The following is a 22016-nucleotide window of genomic DNA, read 5'->3' as shown; positions in this document are numbered from 1 at the left end:
ACCACCACAATCTCCACGATCTGGTTTCTTGATTTAAATCATCCATCTGAATGCATCCATACGAGGGAGACTTTTACAAGTAAACATGGCTTACATATATTTGAAATCTAAACATTTTTTTTCAAGTCTGATGGAAATTAATACTGATTTTCTTTTCCTCTCTCTGTACTCTTGGGTGCCAGTGGCTTAAATATGTTAGACTTTAACTATTTTCCCCACACAGGGAACTTACTTTTATGCTTGGGGTAGATAACATCAAAACCAGGCAAAGGCATTACCACATCATGGATGGAGTAATTATTAACATCATCTTCCTCAATAAAGGTGGCTGTGGCTGAAAATACATCAATGAATAAATTAAGAATATGGGCAGGATTTTCATGAGCCCAATCTGCTAAAATTACATACATCTAAGCAATAAGAAATGCAAGCTGATACAGGTTCAGTGGCTTAAAGAAATTAATTTGGAATATATGCTTTCTGTCTTTTCTATTTATCTATTTAAGAAACAGATATGGATTTAGAAAAAGCAGAAAACTTAAACTATTTCTCAGCTGCAACTTCATGTTTTAGGAATCCTTTTAGCTTTTTCCTCAAATAATACTACAAAACACAATCTTGAAAGCTATCACAAATGAGTGCATTTTGCTAGAAGAATAACTATGGGAAAAAAGACAACCCAGTCAGTATTTAGAGGATGAAATGTGGTGGCACAGGGGACATTAAAACCCACCAGATGTGACCAATACTGGATAAGGAAAAATTAAATCAGGAAAAGATTAATTAAAATTTCTGTACAAATTATAAGCTCTAGCGGATTTACTGGGCACACCTACAGATGAGCAGGCTCTGTCCCTAGACAGTTTCAGGGCAGACTACACCAGGAGAACATGGACTTTGGAAATGGACAGACTTAGTTCGATTTCTCTTTTTTTTAAAACCAGCTGTGGAACCTTAGGGTGAGTGACTGAACCTCGTCTGAAAAACAGCATACTTCACAGTAATCCTGTGAGCTTTAAAGTAAAGGGCTTACTTAGAAGGCCTGGCACACAGTACGGGTCGTAGCAGATGGGGCTGTCTGCACATTTTATGAACACGTCAGGCAGTGAGTATGCACATCACAGCCCCCAAGCAAAGGGAGCTCCAGTCTTGTGTTGACTAAAAGAAACTCTTCAAGGCTGACCTAGAACAGCAGGGAGGCTGAAGTACATTCAGAGGTGTAGAGAAGTATTTGACAGACCCAGGTTAGGATCTGGAAAGGGATTTTAGGCAACACTTATTCCAAATCTTATCCTAGTTAAGACAATGGAGACTAAGGTGCATATTTTCAACTCAGAAGCATTTTTCTTTAAAGATAACAGATCCAAACCAGTCAGTCTGAGCTTATACTGTCCTTTCATCTCAAGCTTACCAGACACAAGCTCTCTATCTTAACCAGAAGCCAGGCTGGATGTTCAGCACTAGTGTCAAACAACTGACCCCAAGGTGGGCTGAGTAAGGATGGTATCTGCCTTTTACCTCCTTTAAGAACAAGGTCGCCGGGCACAGGCTTCAGCCCGTACTCGTCAATCCTCTTGCTCACCATGTTGTTCCACACGTAGCTCTGATAGCTGTGAATGTACATTAAGCGATTGTTTCTTGGTATCTGAGGGGAGGAAAAAAAACAAGCAAGAGAAAAAAAAATTCTGAATACTGAAGAACTGTACTTGCCAAGACATCCCATTTGTTAAGTGGCGCACTTCTATAAGAAACTCCTAACTTCCATCTCCCATTTTTTTAAGAGCTTACAGAAACAGTGACTGATACCAATTTCAGAGGCGGAACCCCTCAGGCTGCAAGGTATTCACAGTCAGCAGCAGCTCCCGTTTCGTACCCACACAGTGCAGACGTGAATGTGAAGAAAACAAGTGCTTTGGAATTCATACTCTACATCAGCGGTTCCCAACTTTTTTGGCACCAGCGACTGGTTTGGTGAAAGACAATTTTTCCACGGACACAGAGGGTGGGGAGGGGTGGGATGATCCAAGTGCATTATGCTTACTAAGCCATCATGGATCTGACAGGAGGTGGAGCTCAGGCAACAATGCCAGAGATGGGGGGTGGCTGTAAATACAAATGAAGCATCTCTCACTCACTCACTGCTCACCTCCTGCTGTGCAGCCTGGCTCCTAACAGGCCACGGACGGGTGTCAGTGCGTGGCCCAGGGGCTGGGGACCCCTGCACTAAATTAAAGACACAGACTTCAAACTCAAGGAACTTACACATCAATCATAGAGCTAAGTGTTTTCTAACTGTACAGAAGGCAAAAGCCTATATGACTGATTGACCACTAATTTCCTCGAACAGGAATCCTGATTTTTGGGGGGTACATCTGGGGAACAACAAGCAAGACTTAACAATTAAAAGTTAAACTTTTAGTCTATTGGGATTATGGTATCCAAACACAAATATAGGCTATACTCACCAAAATGGCACCCAGAGAAACCACACTAAAATGTAGTCAATTAGACCACTTACTGTGTAACCCTCTCACTGAGGCAGGTTACATTCTGATGCTGGAGAGTGACCAAGAAATGACCTCTATGATGGGTTCTGATTTCTCAAATACCAAGACATTAATACTTCATATTAATACTTCATTTAAATCAAACTTCCTCATAGCTACTATTTCCCACGCAGATGCTTTTTTCAAGCCCTCTGTGTTAATCATCACCGCTCCACTGTCTGCACCCGTCGCCCTCCCCGGTCACCATCCAGGGTCTAAACAGGGATCACTCAGGTAGCACCGCTCTCAGAGATCACCAAGGGAGCCTTATTTACCTTCTGTTCTTTCAAAATTTAGTAAAATTTAAAGATAAAAATTTCAAAGCATTAAGCGACCTTGAGTCAGGGCCTGACTTCACAAATTGCACTCACTATGCCAAATGCAGAGACTATATTCTTCATTCCGTATTTTGAAAGTCCTCGGAGAAGCTGCCCTTCCACACACCTTTTGACAGGTAGTTTTCGGAGGGCAGCGGCTGGGTCTTTGGTCTTCGCCCATTCTTCCCTGCATTTAACCAAGTACCCCTTTTCAGCTGGAGTGGGGGAGAAAAAAAGCTGTGATTAAACAGTTTATCCAAAAGACAGACTTTCATAACTTAAAACATTTCCCAGAGAAGACAAAATTAGGAACTGCTATTTGGGACAGAGGTACTCGGAAGAGCTTCTGCTCACCTGAGAGCAATAATCAGAAATGAAAAGACAGGAAAGGCAGAGAGCTTACAGAACTAGATGGCTTTCATGCTACCATCTCAGGACTTAAAGCCAACCACTGAGGACTGCCAAGCCGACTCAACATCAGACAAAACCTAAGCAGCCCTTTCTTCCTTCCCTCTCTTTTTCTACTGTATTGTTGAATGTAATGGGTTACTTTCCATACAATTAGACCACCTTATCTCTTTTTAATGTGCAAATGAATAATCATCCACAGTGGACATAATTATTTTGGTGATTTGTAACATGATACTTAAATCCTTTTTCAATACAGTATGACATTAGAATTTCTAATGAACTCTTCAAACAAAAATTCTCAGTCTGCTTTCTCCAAGTTTTTACATTATATTACACTATGTTTTTATAACAAATTAACCACCAGTGAAATCTGTTTGGATTCCTGTATGTTCAGAGATTTTGTAGTGCACAAAGAAATGAATGTATTCATTTATGAGTTAATAAATTAGATGAGCTTGAGCTAAAGAGCTGAAAATAAAAGATAAATTATAAGTCTTTAATATATACATAAGACTTGTACAAAAATAAAGATGCAAAAATTTTGAAATAATGATGGTAATTTGTACCTATACTTTTATTCAAAGCAATTTCATGAATATCAAGTCATATATTCCTTTTTTTTTTTCCTTAAGATTATTTTTATTCTCACCTCCAGAACGGGGTTTCAATATTAAATCCATGACTTCAGCCCAGGAATTTTGCAGTATAGCTCTAAAATTAAACAGCATTTATTTTACTTAATTTTGTATTAAGATGAGTTTTATCTGCCCAAATTTGTAGAGTGAACAAATCATGTTAACTTTATATATTTTATTAAACTTAAAAGCAGAAAAACTAATATTGATATAATACAAGTAAATGTCAAAAGAACTAAAAAGAGAAGAAAATTAAGAATATAACATTTATGTCATTTACTATCATCTCATTTTTAAAATGCTATACATTTTTAATATATCTCATTTTTAAAATACTACCAGGTCATGCTTTAAGCTGTTTACATGGTATTATCTATATAAATCAGTCTTTACATGCCAATATTTATTTGAAACTTTCAAAAAATTTCTCCATTCTATTAAAAAATTCTTGCCTAGGTAAAGAGAATAAATACAATTTATCTTTCTGCATTATAATTTTCACCAAAATGGAAGTATCTTTACTTTTGCTGATTATAAGTTATACATGTTTCTATAAAATTAAACAGTACAGAAGAAAGGAGGTTACCTGGTATCTAACCTGTAAAAAACAAACACTGTTAACACTTCAGAGTATAGATTTCAAGACCTGCTTGATCTTTACGTGTACGCTATTTTTCCTTTTACTTTTATTATACTATCTTTTGCCACACAAAGGATATATTTCGTGTATCATATCTGAACACTTTTTCCTCATTAAGATTTCTGGACTTGGAGTCAGAAAGCCCTTCCCTACCACCAGAAAACAGAAATCCCTCCTATTAATTTTTCTGTTTTTCTAAACTAGGGTTTTTATTTTTTACATTTAAATTAATCTATATGAGATATTTGTGTTTTATGTAAAATGCTACTGTATACACTAATGAGATCACATATTTAACCTACTAGTTAACTAACTAGTAGTTAACTAATCTACTAACTAGTTAGTAGATTTTTAACCTACTAGTGCAAGGAATTATTCTAAAAGACATCCCACCGCTGGCCATTCTTGAAGTCCTGGAACAAACCATGCTGCAACAGTCTTTAAACACCCTCCTGAGTAAAACATTATTCAGCTGGCCTAGGCCTTCAGTAATATTTGCAAAAAGAGCACAGTGCTAATTCAGGACTAGGTGGTAATGCACCAAATACCATGAAAAAAAAACTTCTGTGTGCAAAAACCTTTGTTCTCTGGCTGGCCACTTGATTTTGTAAACAGTTCTACGGAAAACCAGCCGTGCTCATTAACATATGTGCTGTCTCCGGTTGCTTTCACCCTGTAACAACAGTGCTGAGGCGCTGCCGGACACACTCTGCGGCCCACAAAGTTAACTATTTATGACCTGACCCTCTACAGAAAAAGTGTGCCAACACTTGGTATAATGTAAAGCTGCTTAACTACGAGACTTCTTACATTACTAGTATCTTTCCTTTTTTCACTTTGTTTTATAAACCGTGTAAAGTATATGTAGCATAAAATTTATCATTTGAACTATTTTTAAGTGGACAGTTCTGGGGCATTAAGTCCAGCCACACTGTCGTATAACCATCAGGACCATCTTCCTCCAGGGCTCTTCAATCTTCCATGACCAATTCAGGATTCAGTAGACAGGAACTCCTTCTTTCCCCTCCCCACAGCTCCTGGCAACCACCATTCTACTTTGTCTATGACTTGACTACTCTAGGAATCGCAGATAAGAGGAATTACATAGTGTTTGTCCTTTTGTGACTGGCTTATTTCGCTTAGCATAAAAGCCTTCAGGTTTATTCGTGCTGTAGCATGTGTCAAACTGCCTTCCTTTTTAAGGCTGCATCCCACTGCATCTATGGACATTCTGTTTATCGGTTCATCTGTTAATGGACATCTAGTTGGCTGCTTCTACCATTTGGCTATTGTGAACAATGCTCTTCTCAACATAGGTGTATAAATATCTGTTGAGTGTTTTTATTTCTTTTGGGTATACATCCAGAAATGGAACTGCAGAATCATACAGTAGAAGCTCTGTGTTTTAATTTTTGGGGACTGTCCATATTTCTACAATGGCGGTTCCATTTTATATTTTCATCTGCAGTGTGCAACGGCTGCAATTTCTCCACACCCAACACTTATTTTCCTTTTTGTTCTTTTTTTAAATAACAGCCATGCTAATGGGTACAAAGTCATATCCTACTGTGGTTTTGATGTACATTTCCCTAATAATTAGTGGTACTGAACATCTTTTCAGGTGTTTATTAGTCGCCTGTGTATCTTCTTTGCGGAACAGTCAAGTTCTTTGCCCATTTTTAAATTAGGTTTTTTTGTTGTTATTGAATCATATGAGTGGTTTTTGTTTTATTTTATTTTTTTTGCCACTCCATGTGGAGTGTGGGATCTTAGTTCCCTAACCAGGGATTGAACCTGGGGCCCTTGGCAGTGAAGCACAGAGTTCTAACCACTGGACTGCCAAAGAATTTCCCCCTTTTGCCTGAGCTCTTACCCTCACAACACAGCCTCAGAGAGGCAGAGGAAATACTACATGATATTTTCATTTTGTGCTCTTAAGGATGCGTGAACAAATACAACTGCATAGAGTCAGCTGCTGAAATCATGGACTGAAGTTGAGAAGACCCCTCTCCTCTCAGGACTGCACTGACAAACCAGTGAGCTCGAGCTGCCTCCCGAATTTCACCTTTGCTAAAGCAAAGAATTTGAAGTGCCAGGAAGAACATGAACTAAATAATCTCTCAGATCACTTCCAACTCAAGCTTCCCAATCCTAACTGCCATGTGAATAATCATTTAGGTAACACAGCATGTGCCGGACAGCAGGACAGTGTAAGCAAGCTTATAAACCGAGTCTTTACTGATGGGATTTCCACCCCAGCTCACCTAGAGGGGTTTGCTATTAAATTCACAAAGCTGATGAGAGAGTTCTTAAAATAAATTTTCTGTGCTAACTGCATCCTACACCACTTTCTTTAAAGGGTGAGGGAAGGGCAGGTACCAGTTTAAGAAATTAGGGAGCACCTGTTAACAGAGACCATAAACTACACATCTCCTTCAGGCTACTCTGGGGCTGAGTTACCCAACCGCTACTGCTGGGTCACTTACTGAGCCAAGATTTATCTGTGTAAAAGAAAACAGAATCCCTGGATGGGCTATTAGGTGGGAGAGGAAAACTGACTCATCAGGTTAAAGCTCTCTGAACCCTGACTTACTTTTTCACCTTGTACAGGAACTATCATAAAACAGAACAAAACTTAGAAGGAGGCTGTGGCTCAGTTGGTCATCTAAAAGGATTCGTTTGGCCAAGTTTTCCAGGAAATCTAGAAATAACTAAAAACACCACTGATTAAAAAAAAAATCCTGCTTCTTTTTTTTTTTAGTGACTGAGTTCTTTCAGACAAAAGTTAAGAAATTAAATACAAACCTTCCAACTTGATATGTGGGGACAGCTGTGGTTCCGAACCTTTGCATTCCATAGTAGTTGATAAACCCAATCTCCTTGAGAGAGTTCATGGCTTGTTCCACTTGGTTGTCAGTTCCTGTTATATTTCTGGGTGGGGAGGCCAAATGACCCAGAGAAAAAAATGTACAGGCAAACACACTCAGGGATGCAAATCATAAGTGACATGGATTGGCTCCTGTGCTTTTCGCTTGTTCCGTGAAGCTTTCTCTCTACCTCCCAAGGACTTTGTCTTTTTAAAAACTGTGAAGTGTACACAACACAAACTTTACCATTTTAGCCATTGCTAAGTATGCAATATGGTAGCATTAAGTACATTCCCAGTGTTGTGCAGCCTCGACCACTATATACTTCCTGAACTGTTTCATCTTCTCAAATTGAAACTCCAGTTACTGAACAGTAACTCATCTCCCCACCTTACACCCCAGGTAACCTTTATTCTACTTTTTTGTGCTATGAATCTGCCTATTCTAGGTAGGTGGAAGCGTAAGCTGTCTTTTGCATTTCAAGGAGACGGCCTCATTCCAAAGGTGGCGCTGAATGAGTAGAGGGGTGGCTGTTTGCTCTCCCAGCTCCATCGGACCCCACCTCGCCTTCCTGGGCCGCCAAGACCATTGGTGCCAGCTCACTGGAATTAACAACCATTCTGAAGAGACTCGAGGTGACCCAAGAAGATCCTCCCTGGTCTGCACTCCCCACCACAGCTCTTTACCTGAGGACAACTGTGAAGTGATTTCCTTGAAGCTCTCCCAATTTCAGAGGGTTTTTCTGATAGCTGAAATTCCCCAGCTTAAAGTTCATCAAGCACTTGTTCAAGTGGGCAAGTCTTTGTGCAGTTATTCTAAAAAATACAAAATGTAAAAGGAGCAGAAAGATGGTCATGATATGTTGCCTGGCTAATGATCTAAGACAGTTCAGGACAGAAAATGGCAGCTTAAAATGAGACTAGAAGCTGTGAAGACAGAAATGAGAGGCACCAAGGCCAGTGGGGTAAGCCGATCTTTCATTCGCCTCTGGAATGTTCCTCCAGCCTGAGGACACCTGTTCCTACTGGAATGATGTAACCTGGGCCATCGTTATATTCTTAAGAGTCTCATGTTACTTGTATACTGATAATGGAACAATTCTGTTTGAAATTTTCTACTTTTTGTGAGGGGAGAAGGGTGAGAAAGGGAGCAGAGAGCAATTCCTACAGGTAAAAAAGTTCTTACTAAGCATTAAAAAAGAATCATATTTTCATTTTCGTCCGTCAGAAAAATATTGTAATCACACTACAGAAAACTTGAAAAAGTACAGAAATACAGAAGAAAGTAAAACTTAGTCTCATCAGCTAAAAAAAAAATGTTAGTATCTAACTTTGAATTTCCTCCTAGTCTTTTTTCTTAAACACACATCATATATATGTATATGATCTTTACCTGACTACATATATTTAGTCAGAATCCTATTACCATAATCTATACTTTCCTGCTATTATTTAAAAGGTATAAAGTTTTCATGAAAAACTCACTAACTTCTTTAACAGCAATACACATAAAAAAAGAAGTCAGTTTAGTTCAGTCGTGTCTGACTCTCTGAGACCCCATGAATCGCAGCACACCAGGCCTCCCTGTCCATCACCAACTCCCAGAGTTCACTCAGACTCACGTCCATCCAGTAGGTGATGCCATCCAGCCATCTCATCCTCTGTTGTCCCCTTCTCCTCCTGCCCCCAATCCCTCCCAGCATCAGAGTCTTTTCCAATGAGTCAATTCTTTGCATGAGGTGGCCAAAGTACTGGAGTTTCAGCTTTAGCATCATTCCTTCCAAAGAAATCCCAGGGCTGATTTCCTTCAGAATGGACTGGTTGGATCTCCTTGCAGTCCAAGGGACTCTCAAGAGTCTTCTCCAACACCACAGTTCAAAAGCATCAATTCTTTGGCGCTCAGCCTTCTTCATAGTCCAACTCTCACATCCATATATGACCACTGGAAAAACCACAGCCTTGACTAGCCGGACCTTTGTTGGCAAAGTAATGTCTCTGCTTTTCAATATGTTATCTAGGTTGGTCATAACTTTCCTTCTTTTAATTTCATGGCTGCAATCACCATCTGCAGTGATTTTGGAGCCCCCCAAAATAAAGTCTGACACTGTTTCCACTGTTTCCCCATCTATTTCCCATGAAGTGATGGGACCAGATGCCATGATCTTCATTTTCTGAGTGTTAAGTTTAAGCCAACTTTTTCACTCTCCTCTTTCACCTTCATCAAGAGGCTTTTGAGTTCCTCTTCACTTTCTGCCATAAGGGTGGTGTCATCTGCAGATCTGAGGTTATTGATATTTCTCCCGGCAATCTTGATTCCAGCTTGTGCTTCTTCCAGTCCAGTGTTTCTCATGATGTACTCTGCATATAAGTTAAGTAAGCAGGGTGACAATATACAGCCTTGACGTACTCCTTTTCCTATTTGGAACCAGTCTGTTGTTTCATGTCCAGTTCTAACTGTTGCTTCCTGACCTGCATACAAATTTCTCAAGAGGCAGGTCAGGTGGTCTGGTATTCCCATCTCTTTCAGAATTTTCCACAGTGGAAAAAAAGAAGTACAATACTAGAAAGCCTCTGCTGTATCTCTGTCCCTCAATACCCCGCTCCACTGGCAGCCAACATGAACAGTTTCTAGAAACACTTTCTGTACACGTAAGTGTTCCTATTATCTTCTCTCTCTTTGGAATTTCTCAGTAAGCTTCTAATATATGTTATATGGACAGATCTGCTTGACAGATTTTCACAAAGTGAATGCAATCATGTAACCAGCACCCAGATCCTCCCTTTTAAAAAACAATTTTTGTTACATTTACAAATTGTTTACTATCTTCCTTTATTCACGGAAAACTGGAAAACTGTGCATTAGAGACCTGCCTTACCCAGAGAGTCCGTTCAGAAGCTGCCTCGCTCTGTGTGCAGGCACAAAGGGTGGCTGCTGCACTGCCTGGATCTTTTCTCTGGCCTTCATCTGACCAGTCCCCTGGGATGGCCATTTAAATTGCTACCCATCTTCTGCTATTACTATAAAGTACTCTCTAACAAACATCCTCATACAGACTTCACTGTATGGTACACCTACATAGGTGAATGATTTAGATATGTTCATATCTAAGGAGAAGTGGCAGATTTTAAATTTTAACCCCTACTGTCCTCCAAAAAGGTTATACCAATCTACACTCCCATCATTAATATGTCAGTGCCTACTGTCTCATGCCCGTCTCCTCACCACAGCATGTTATAAACCTTTTTTAGCTCTGCCAGGCAAAATTTAAAATGCTATTTTCATTTTTACTTACCTGCTTCTTACTGTGAGAGAATCAAACATTTTTTCATTATCTTGACTGTGGAGTACCTATTCGTCCCACTACCTTTTTCTATTGGATTGTTAATACTCTTCTGTTGCCATAGATTAAGGAAATCTACCCTTTACCACACAGTGAGAAAATATTATCTCCCATTTTGTAAGTTCACTTTATAATATTTTTATACTTTGGAAAACTTCCCAACTTAATGTTAAAAAAAACACTGGTAACATTGTAACGAAGTCTTATACTTTACACTCAGATTTACCAATTGCTAACATTTTCCCACTACACTTTACATGTATTTCTAGACATATGAACACCCCCATACCACACATACATGCACAGATACACACACACACACACATTCTGAGCCACGTGAGAGTGAGCTGCAGCCTGGGGACATCTCACCCTTAAAGAGAGTGCAGTGTGTCTCCTAAGAACAGCAGTCTCCCAAGCTACTCACCACTGGTAACCCTCAGGGAGGCTACGGGAATTCAGTGCTACCAAAGAGCAGTCCAGATTCAAACTCACCCAATTCCCCCAATAACATTACTGAGATTTTTCTGTGTGTGTGCTTAGTCGCTCAGTCGTGTGCGACTCTTCGCAACCCCACGAACTGTAGCCCACCAGGCTCCTCTGTCCATGGAGATTTTCTAGGCAAGAATACAGGAGCAGGTGCCATGCCCTCCTCCTGTGGATCTTCCCAATCCAGGGATCGAACCCAGGTCTCCCACATCGCAGGCAGATTCTTTACAGTCTGAACTACCAGGGATTTTTAATGCTACTTAACTTCAGGATCTAATCAAAGACCAGGACAATCATTATTTCCTCAACAGTAAGACTCCCATAGGTTATGCTGAAAATCTTACTGTGAGGAAACAATGACTGTCCTGGTTCTTGATTAGATCCTGAAGTTAAGGAGCTTAAAAAAAACCTAAGTGATATTACTGAGAGGAATTGGGTGAGTTTGGATGTGGACTGCTCCTCAGTAGCACTAAATATTCACTGGAAGGACTGATGCTGAAGCTGGAGTGCCAATACTTTGGTTACCTAATGTGAAGAGCCGACTCACTGGAAAAGACCCCGATGCTAGGAAAGATTGAGGGCAAAAGGAAAAGGGGCAGCACAGGAGAAGATAGCTAGATAGCATCACCAACTCAAATGGACAAGAATTTGCACACACTCTGGGAGACAGTGAAGGACAGAGGAGCCTGGGATGCTGAAGTCCATGGGGTCGCAAAGAGTTGGACATAACTTAGTGTCTAAGTGACATGACACTCATGTCTGAGTGACTGAGCAACAACAAAAAAACTCCCACATTTTGGTGGGAGTGTCACGCAGGTGATGCTTTGGCCTTTTCAGTGTATCACAGCAAAATGGTACCTTTCTCTCCTTTTCCTTTTTAAATTTTTAACCTGTGGGGTGCCATTTTAAAAATTCTGTGCCTATCCTGTTTCCCCACTGTCTTTCATCCAGCTGTTTCAGTGCCTAAGGATAGCTGCTGGCAGGCGCAAATATTACTGTGCTGACTGTGAAAGAGTGTTTTTAACTGCCCCCCCATTCCTCCTGTATCAGCTGACATTCTACAAACAAGGACTAGACAGTAAAATCTTAATTGAGAGTTTTTAAAATAGCTCTGGGATTAAAGGTTTACTTAGAAAGGGTGTCCCTCGTTGGAGATTATTTTTTTAAACAGTATCCCCAGGTATAAGTAGAGTGCCTTTTTTTTTTTAACTTTTTATTTTGTATGGAGTATAGCCGATAAACAAACAATGTAGTACTTTTACACTTGTTCAGTTGCTGTTTTAGAGTAAAAAGGATACTTTTTCTTCTGTTTCATTTGGCTTACTGTAGTGATGTGTCTCATTTACAGCAGGGCTGGCCTCCATGCAATCATTAATACACTAATCTTCACTACTGGTCTTTTACAAAAGTTTACACTGGCTGCAGCAAAAAAGGAAAGAAGTCCGGCCACTGGGGTTCCAGGGCTTTGACTGGGAGTTTCTGTTTACTCTCCCTAGTCAACTGCTGATGCCAAAAGTGGCTCATTTAGAAAGGAGGGGGATGAGGTCATGCTCTCTCCCCTGGCTTTAAATTATGGACTCTTTTCATCCTAGGCAACAAGGAGACTAAGGAAAGAAGAGGGCAAAGTTTTTCATACACAAGCCAGTAACTGTCAGCTGCTGCTCAGTGGCTTTGGTTCTGCATTTTTAATTAATAGCATCACATGTTCCTTTTTGTTTTTGACTTTTTTTGTTTATTAAAGGTAGATTATGGAGTATAAACACTACATCAAAGATAGGCTACAAAAAATAAATATTCACAAATTCACTGGCTCAGAACATCTCTTCTCTGCTGATTTTAAATGCTACTTTGATTACACACTAACTGTGGACATATCTGGGTCTGTAATTATTCTAATTCTACCCATTTTTGTGTAAGTATCACACTGCTTTAACTGCTATATTTCTATAACAGGTTTAAAATATACTGTGGCTAGGCAATCACATGTAAAAAAATGAAATTAGAACATTTTCCAACATCATATACAAAAATAAACTCAAAAAGGATTAAAAAGCTAAATTTAAGACCAGATACTATAAAACTCCTGGAGAAGGCAATGGCACCCCACTCCAGTACTCTTGCCTGGAAAATCCCATGGATGGAGGAGCCTGGTAGGCTGTAGTCCATGGGGTCGCTAAGAGACGGGCACGACTGAGCGACTTCACTTTCCCTTTTCACTTTCATGCACTGGAGAAGGAAATGGCAACCCACTCCAGTGTTCTTGCCTGGAGAATCCCAGGGACGGGGGAGCCTGGTGGGCTGCCGTCTCTGGGGTCACACAGAGTTGGACATGACTGAAGTGACTTAGCAGCAGCAACTATAAAACTCCTAGAGGAAAACAGGCAGAACACAATTTGACAAAAATCACAGCATTATTTTCATAACTCTGTCTTCTAGAGTAATGGAAACAAAAGCAAAAATAAACAAATGGGATCTAATTAACCTTAAAAGCTTTTGCATAGCAAAGGAAACCATATACAAAAAAACAATCTACAGACTGGGAAAAATATATCTGCAAATGATACAAGCAATGATAGTTTAATTGACAAAACATACAGTTTATACAGCTCATTATCAAAAAACAAACAGTCCAATCAAAAATGGGCAGAAAAAAATAAATAAATTTAAAAATGGGCAGATGACCTAAACAGACATCTCTCCAAAAAGACATGCAGACGGCCAACAGGCACATGAAAAGATGCTCAATGATGCTAATTATTAGATAAATGCAAATCAAAATTACTGTAAGGTACCATCTCACACTGGTCAGAATGGCCATCATTAAAAAGCCTACAAATAGGGCTTCCCTGGTGGCTCAATGATGAAGAATCCGCCTGTCAATGCAGGAGACATGGTTCGATTCCTGAGCCGCAACTCCTGAAGCCTGTGCACCCTACAGCCCGTGCACAGTGAGAAGGTCATGCACTGCAGCTAGAGAGTAGCCCTGCTCACTGCAACTAGAGAAGGGCTGCACAAAAACAAGTACCCAGCACAGTCAAATATACATTAAAAAAAGAAAAACGAATAATAAGCATTGGAGATGGTGTGGAAAAAAGAGAACTCTGTACACTGTTGGTAGGAATGTAAATTGGCACAGCCACTATGGAGAAGAGTAGGAAGATTCCTCAAAAACTAGTAACAGAGTTGCCACGTGATCCAGCAGTCCCACCCTTGGGCACACACCCAGAAGAGAGGAAAACCCTAATTCAAAAAGATACAGGCATCCCAGTGTTCATAGCAGCACTATTTACAGCACTAGTCAAGACATGGCAACAACCTACATGTTCATCTAGAGATGAATGGCTTAAGAACATGTGGCATATATATACAATAGAATATCACTCAGCCATAGAAGAATGAAATAATGTCATCTGCAGCAACATGATGGACCTGGAGACGACTATCCTAAGGAAAGTAAGTCAAAGACAAATATATGATATCACTTACATGTGGTTTTAAAAAAAAACTTATTTACAAAACAGAAACAGATGCACAGAGAAAACAAACGTATGGTTACCGAAGGGGAAAGACAGGAGGGAGGAATAAATTTGGAATGTGAGAATATATACACTACTATATATAAAATAAACAAGTATGTACTACATAGCACAGGGAACTGTATTCATTATCTTGTAAAAACCAGTAATGGAAAAGAATCTAAAAAAGAATATGTTTATATTATACATACAATGTATAACACAAGTATAAAATCGACTTTGTTGTTCATCTGAAACAATGTAAGTCAACTGTACTTCAATAAAAATAAGTAAATTACTCTAAAAAAAAAACAGGTGATAAGTGAAAGAAACAGATTATTATAAATCCAGAAACATCTTAGAGTGGAGAGTGTGGTAAAAATGTTTTAGTAATCTAAGTGTACAATTTACTCCAAAATCACCATGGGACTGTTTTAATAAAAATATTTTTAAATGATATATATACATATATATTTCATTATATATTTTGACATTAATCCCCCTTTATTAGTCATTTCTTCCAGATTTTTATGGTTAAATTTTATGGTTCTGATTCTTTCCCACATTACAATCAGCTTGATTAGTTTGAAACATTCTATTGGTATTTTCATTTAGTATCAGCATAAATGTACATATTTATTCATTAAAGAACATTTATATGTATCCAAGAACAGATTACAGCATTTGTTTACTCAAGTCCTTTTACATCTATCAATAGCATTTCAAAGTTTTCTTCACAGAGAGAGATCTTACACTTTACAAGAATTTTTGTTTCCAGGTATGTTCATTTCTTTACTTTCTTCTGTGTAAAAGAGTTTTTTCTGTTATAATTTCTAATCTGAATACTGATTTTTGTACATACTCTTTCCTATCTTGCATAACTTTCAGTCAACTCCTTGAATGGAAACAATCATACGTCAGTAACAAAACTGCAGTCTGGCCTCCTTCTAATTTTTACATCACTTTTTCCTAATTATTCTTTGTATTATAGAATGCCAAGAACAAAGATAAGTAGTAGTAACAGTGTGGTCATCTTCATTTTATTCTCAGTTCTAATAAAATGCTCTAATATTTCATGGGTAAACAAGATGTCTGGTTTTTCACTTGCACATTTTGCCATTTTAAAATATTTTCACATTTTCTTATGTTAGTATTCATCTTTCTCTACTTTAGCAAAGAGAGTTTTAAAAAATTAGAAATAATCTAATGGCAATGGCACCCCACTCCAGTACTCTTGCCTGGAAAATCCCATGGACGGAGGAGCCTGGTAGGCTGCAGTCCATGGGGTCGCTAGAGTCAGACACGACTGAGCAACTTCACTTTCACTTTTCTCTTTCATGCACTGGAGAAGGAAATGGCAACCCACTCCAGTGTTCTTGCCTGGAGAATCCCAGGGACGGGGGAGCCTGGTGGGCTGCTGTCTATGGGGTCGCACAGAGTCGGACACGACTGAAGTGACTTAGCATAGCATAGTAAAAAATAACTCATCAATTGTAATTTACTTATTCATTTTATTTAAGACTTTCAATTTGGGTCACCTGGGTTGTTGACAATTTTTTAAAGCTACAAATAACGCTACACAGTACATCACTGTGCCTCAGCAAGTGGTTTTAACTTTTTTCTGAATTCAAGAGTCCTCTGAAGAGCTGAGAACTACCAGAACAAAGGGCGTCTGAGCTTCACTTTGTTGACTACACTTCTCTCTTTATGACTCTGGACTGCACGGTGTTTCTCAGAGTGGGCCCTTGAGCGCATTCCTATTGGCTCTTACTGCCAGGAGCCATGTTCCAGCTTTGGCAGGAAGTAACTACAGGGGTCGGGAAAGTCTGGATGTGGCTTCTGGGCCCTGGGCCTGCATGAGAGGCTATTCTGCCCTAAGTGCCTGGTCTTAAGACCCAGGCCCGTATTTAGACTCAGACCCTAATTACGGAAGCTGCCCCACAGGGGCCTGTGCAGCCTCCCAAGTCCCAACATTACATGAAAAATTATGGGGGAAATTTTATTCTACTTCTTCATTAAAAATACACTGTTACTGAGTTAAACTGTTTAAAATCCACCATATAATACCAGTCTGCCATTTCATCTCAGAGAATTCTTATTTCCTTGCTGAAAATTTAGCCATATTCCCTGAAGGCAATCAATTTCTTGATGCATTATCAATCAACTTTTTTCCTGGTTCAATATGTGCAGAAGCAGCCTGACCAAATTTCTTAAGGAAAGAAGATGTGTCCCTGTCCACTAATAATTATAAAACGCAGGAAGCTAGCCAGAGAAGCAGGCAAACCTCACATTCCATTACCCTCTCTCCTGACCCTGAATGCCCTGTCCAACCCAAGTACCAAAAGGTGTGAAGTGCGTCTGTACCAGCTTGGGCCAGCTGCTCAGGGGAACCACGTCCTTGACTTTAGATATATGGAGATGACGGCAGACCCACAGGGCATCAATTAATCCAGAAACAGAATCCCAAAGAGCCCAGGAAGCAGAGGATCAGGATGAACAGTGGGAGGAAAGGGAGAACTGACCTCTTCGGTCAGTAACTCTTGCTATAGAAATGGACAGGAAATTTAAGAGTCAAGAGGAAAGAAGGAATCAGATAGGCAGCTTGGCAGTTCTGGAAAGAGATTAGGGAGACTGCTTCCCAACAGCCATGAAAGACAGCTTTGTTCTTTTTTTTTTAATAAAGTTGAGCTAAAATGAACATAACAAAAACTTATCATTTTAAGCATTATAAAGTGTACAATTCCAGGGGTTTTAGTATAGTCACGATGTTGTGCAACTGTCACCATGATCTAATTCCAGAGTATTTCTATCACTCCCAAAAGAAACCATACACCATGAACCCCCTTCCCTTTCCCTGCAACTCCTAGCAACCACTAACTTACTTTGTCTTTACAGATCTCCCTATCTGGGACATTTCATACAAACATAATTATATAATGTGGTCCTTTGTATATGACTCCCCTTAGTTTACATAATGTTTTTTAAGATTCATTCATGTTATAGTATATATCAGGGCTTCCCTGGTGGCTCAGTTGATCAAGAATCTGCCTGCAGTGCAGGAGACCTGGGTTAGATCCCTGGGTTGGGAAGATCCCCTAGAGAAGGAAATGGCAAACCACTTCAGTACCCTTGCCTGGAAAATCCCATGGACAGAGGAGCCTGGCAGGTTGCAGTCCATGAGGTAGCAAAGAGTTGGGCACCACTGAGCAACTAACACATGTACTTCATTCTTTTTCATGGCTGAATCAAATTCTACAGTTGATTCTTGAACACAAAAACATGTATTTGTGAACCCCACTAGCATAGCAGAAAGCAAGAGAACACTCAGTTCTTGCTGGTGTGGGTGCTCCTTGAGAACTGATGGGATGAAGCTGACAATACCTTTCATGATACTGTTCACAGTTTTAATTTTGATGATCCTGGATCAAGCTCTTTGGTTATAAATTCATAGCAATCCTGTGAGTAACTTGGGAATACCAAAATCTCACTTTTAGACACCAGGAGCCAACCTAAGCAGCATGTTGTACAAAATGCCTTTATTAACAAAGCAAGGGAAACACTGGCCCAGGCTCAGAAAGGAGACTGGCAGGAAGAGGCAGGAAGAGAAACAAATCATGCTGAATGAGGCTGTTCCTGCTTGAGATCCTGTGAAAACTACTAGGCGACTTTGGAGAGTTACATGAAGCTGAGAAACTGCTTATCCCAAACACTAATCAATTCAGCAGTAATTAAAATCCTTGCGTGGCAGAGTGGGTTTATCCTGTCTACCAGTTCTCACGGGAAAGGCCAATCCACTCGGCCCCACATATCCATTAAGCAAACGAAGGGTGTAGCCTGCATCCGTGAGATAAGTGCTATGTGCTTTCCAAAGGCTAACGTTTAGGTGTTTAATATGGTTTCTTACTAAGTCAACAGGAAGACGATAAAGGCAGCAAAGGTCTATGAAGACAGAGTCGCAGTGTGATCAAGTATGACACCTGGTGGCTGACTAATGAAGAATACCTTCATTCTTCGAAGATGTCACATCATAAATGCAACACAAAATAAGGAGATGCCCTGTTTTGACACTCAATATTAGTAAATAATTTTTTTTTAAGATTAAAATGTGTCAGGAGGGATTCTGAAGAAGAATCAAGGTGATAAACTGGTACCACCTTTCTACAGGGCAATTAAACTCTGGATCAAAAACCTAACACCTAGAATTTCACATTCTACTCCAAGTTTATCTTCTGTGTTTTTTTTTTTTTTTTTTTTGCTAAGCTTATCTTAATGAAGTTATCACAGATGTGTGCCAAGATTTAGCTATCAATATGTCCATCATGGAACTGCTTATAATAGCAAGAAATGGAAAACCATGTAAAATTAAAAAACAGAGTAACAGCTCATAAATTAGGATACACTGGAAAAGACCCTGAGGCTGGGAAAGATTGAGGGCAAGAGGAGAAGGGGGCGACAGAGGATGAGATGGTTGGACGGTATCACTGACTCAATGGGCATGAGTTTAAGCAAACTCAGGCAGACAGTGAAGGACAGGGAAGCCTGGTGTGCTGCAGATCATGGTGTTGCAAACAGTTGGACATGACTTAGCGATGGAAGAACAACAACATATTTTAATATCTTTTGCTACATGCTAACAGGGAAAAATGTACATCATTTACTGTTTGCAATAAAAAACACACTTTATGCAAATATTTTAGTTTTAGGAAATAAACTAAAGAAAACTAAGGAAAAAAAACTCTTCCACAAAAAATACATCAAGCCGTGAACAAGGCAATCTGAAGAAGTACAACTGTGGTGGACACCAAAGAGAAGGCAAGAACCTTCTATGCCCCATATCCAGAGTATGGGAAAGGCTGACCCCTTGAGCCACTGCCAGTCCCCTGCTCTCAGGAGCTGCTGACCAGCCCATCACCCACACAGGCTATCAAATCTTCCCACTCTTTTCAAGTTCCCTTTCCCACTCCCATCCCCTTCCACTCTCAGCAGATGACCCCACATTCCACGCATCTCAGGTACAAAGAGACCAGGGCAACAGGTGGGAGTGCCAGCATCTTCAGGCGTCACCTCCCGCTCTGCCCCAGACACGGCACCGCGCACACCACTGCTAGTGAAGTCGTACTGTAGACAGCAGATGTTCTTGACCTGCCTTTATGCCTTTACCACGACCTCATGCCCAGGGTCCAAGGTCAAGGAAGAGAAGGGCTGGAAAATCCACTAGGATGCAATTGGGAACTCAATCCTGACACTATCTCAAATGAATCAGAAGGTGGGAGGGGAGCCAAATGGCAGGGGACTGGGAGGCGAAGAGGAGGTGCTACCTCAACTTCTTTATGAAAAGACAGCGGAATTACAAGCACATACATGCCTTAGAGTGGGGATAGCAAGCATAGATGACTTTAGAATTAACAAGTGGGTAAACTAAAATGCCGGACTGGATGAGTTACAAGCTGGAAACAAGATCGGCAGGAGAAACATCAACAACCTCAAATATGAGGATGATACCACTCTAATGGCAGAAAGCAAAGAGGAAATAAAGAGCCTCTTGCTGAGGGTGAAGGAGGAGAGCGAAAAAGCTGGCTTAAAACTAAATATTAAAAAAACTAAGATCATGCCATCTGGGCCCATCACTTCATGGCAAATAGAAGGGGAAAGGGCAGAAGTGAAAGTGACCGATTTCTTCTTCTTGGGCTCTAAAATCACTGTGGATGGTGACTGCAGCCATGAAATTAGAAGACTACTGCTTCTTGGCAGAAAAGCAATGACAAACCTAGATAGTGTGTTGAAAAGCAGAGACATTACTCTGCTGACAAAGGTCCGTACAGACAAGGGTTTGGTCTTCCCAGTGGTCATGTATGGTTGTGCGAGTAAAGGCACAACAGTAAAGGCAGAACGCCAAAGAATTGATGCCTTCAAACTGTGGTGCTGGAGAATACTCCTGAAAATCCCTTGGACAGCAAGGAGATCAAACCAGTCAATCGATCCTAAAGGAAATCAACCTTGAAAACTCATAGGAAAGACTGATGCTGAAGCTGAAGCTCCAGTATTTTGGTCATCTGATGAGAACGGCCGACTCATTAGAAAAGTCCCTGATGCTGGGAAAGATTGAAGGCAGAAGGAGAAGAGAGCGTCGGAGGAGGAGATGGCTGAATGGCATCACTGATGCAATGGACAGGAACTAGGGAAAACTTCAGGAGATGGTGAGGGACGGGGAGGCCTGGGGTGCTGCAGTCCATGGGGTCACAAAGAGTCAGACAGGACTGGGTGCCTGAACAACAACAATAAACTGTACATATGCAAAATGTACACATCTTAACACGCGAATAAGCCTGTGAAACCATCACCGCACTCATGACAAGCACCTGCAACCCCCATTTCTTCCTGCCCCGTTACTTCTTCCCCCCACCATCCCCACCTCAGGGGTGCGTAAGCAAGGACACCTGAGCCTGTCTGACCGCCCGGCTTTCTAGAATCGAGGATGGACACCTGAGTCTGTCTGGCCACCCATTCTTCTAGAATCTAGACCAGTGGTTCTCAACCAGGGCTATTCTGTTCTTCGAGAGACATTTAGCAAGGTCTGGAAACATTTTTGTCTGTCACAGTGCTGACATGAATAGGGGGAAATTACTGAAATCCTATGGTAGAGAGAGACCAGGGCTGCTGCTGAGCATCCTAGAGTGCACAGTATGGCCCCTTCAACAAGGAATTATCCAGCCCAAAGTGTCAGCAGTGAAGAGGCAGAGAAGCCCAGTCTAGATTAAAACTGGGATTCCCTGGTGGTCCAGTGGTTAGACTCCACATTTCCACCGCTGAGGGCTTGGGTTTGGTCCCTGGTTGGGAACTAGGATCTCACAAGCCGAGTGGCACAGCCAAACTAAACAAAGAAAAACCCCCGCGCATCCCATTTTCTGTGAAAGCCTCCCTGGCCTGCCCCCACAGTGAGTGCCAGACTTTGTTAGCAGGTCTTCCCTAACACCCCAAATACACCTCTATTCTAGCATTTACATCACTGTGTGTAAGTTCTGATTCACCTGCCTGCTCCATTATAGTTACTTCAAAAGCAAAGACCACCTTTTCCTCTGCAGATCTTGTGTATAACAAAAGGGCTCTTCACTGTTTTGTAATTAAACTTTAAATAACTTATATTTAACAATCAATGAATAAGAGAGACAAAAGATACAGAAGCACATATTCTCTTGGTTCTATCAACCACACAAATCCTTTAAAAATGACGTAAATAATACCAGCTTGCTGCGAAAACA

At 40.5% G+C, this 22016-nt stretch overlaps 1 protein-coding gene across 1 annotated transcript in view; it reads right to left on the bottom strand.

Moving 5' to 3' along the window:
* The window catches only part of PUS7 (pseudouridine synthase 7), a 55075-nt gene that overhangs the window by 6660 nt on the left and 26399 nt on the right, over window positions 1-22016 (bottom strand). The window contains exons 8-13 of the mRNA XM_005901443.3: window positions 8103-8231; window positions 7355-7480; window positions 3924-3985; window positions 2918-3078; window positions 1519-1645; window positions 233-334 (exon numbers count right to left, since the gene is read on the bottom strand). Of these exons, the coding sequence (XP_005901505.1) occupies window positions 233-334; window positions 1519-1645; window positions 2918-3078; window positions 3924-3985; window positions 7355-7480; window positions 8103-8231 (707 nt within the window). The remainder of the gene's footprint in view (window positions 1-232; window positions 335-1518; window positions 1646-2917; window positions 3079-3923; window positions 3986-7354; window positions 7481-8102; window positions 8232-22016) is intronic.

The sequence above is a fragment of the Bos mutus genome, chromosome 4 (genome assembly GCF_027580195.1).
Source record: "Bos mutus isolate GX-2022 chromosome 4, NWIPB_WYAK_1.1, whole genome shotgun sequence".
In the NCBI taxonomy this organism is placed as follows: Eukaryota; Metazoa; Chordata; class Mammalia; order Artiodactyla; family Bovidae; genus Bos; species Bos mutus.
The sequence above is the reverse complement of the archived record's forward strand: the minus strand, read 5'-3'. Positions and strand labels throughout refer to the sequence as shown.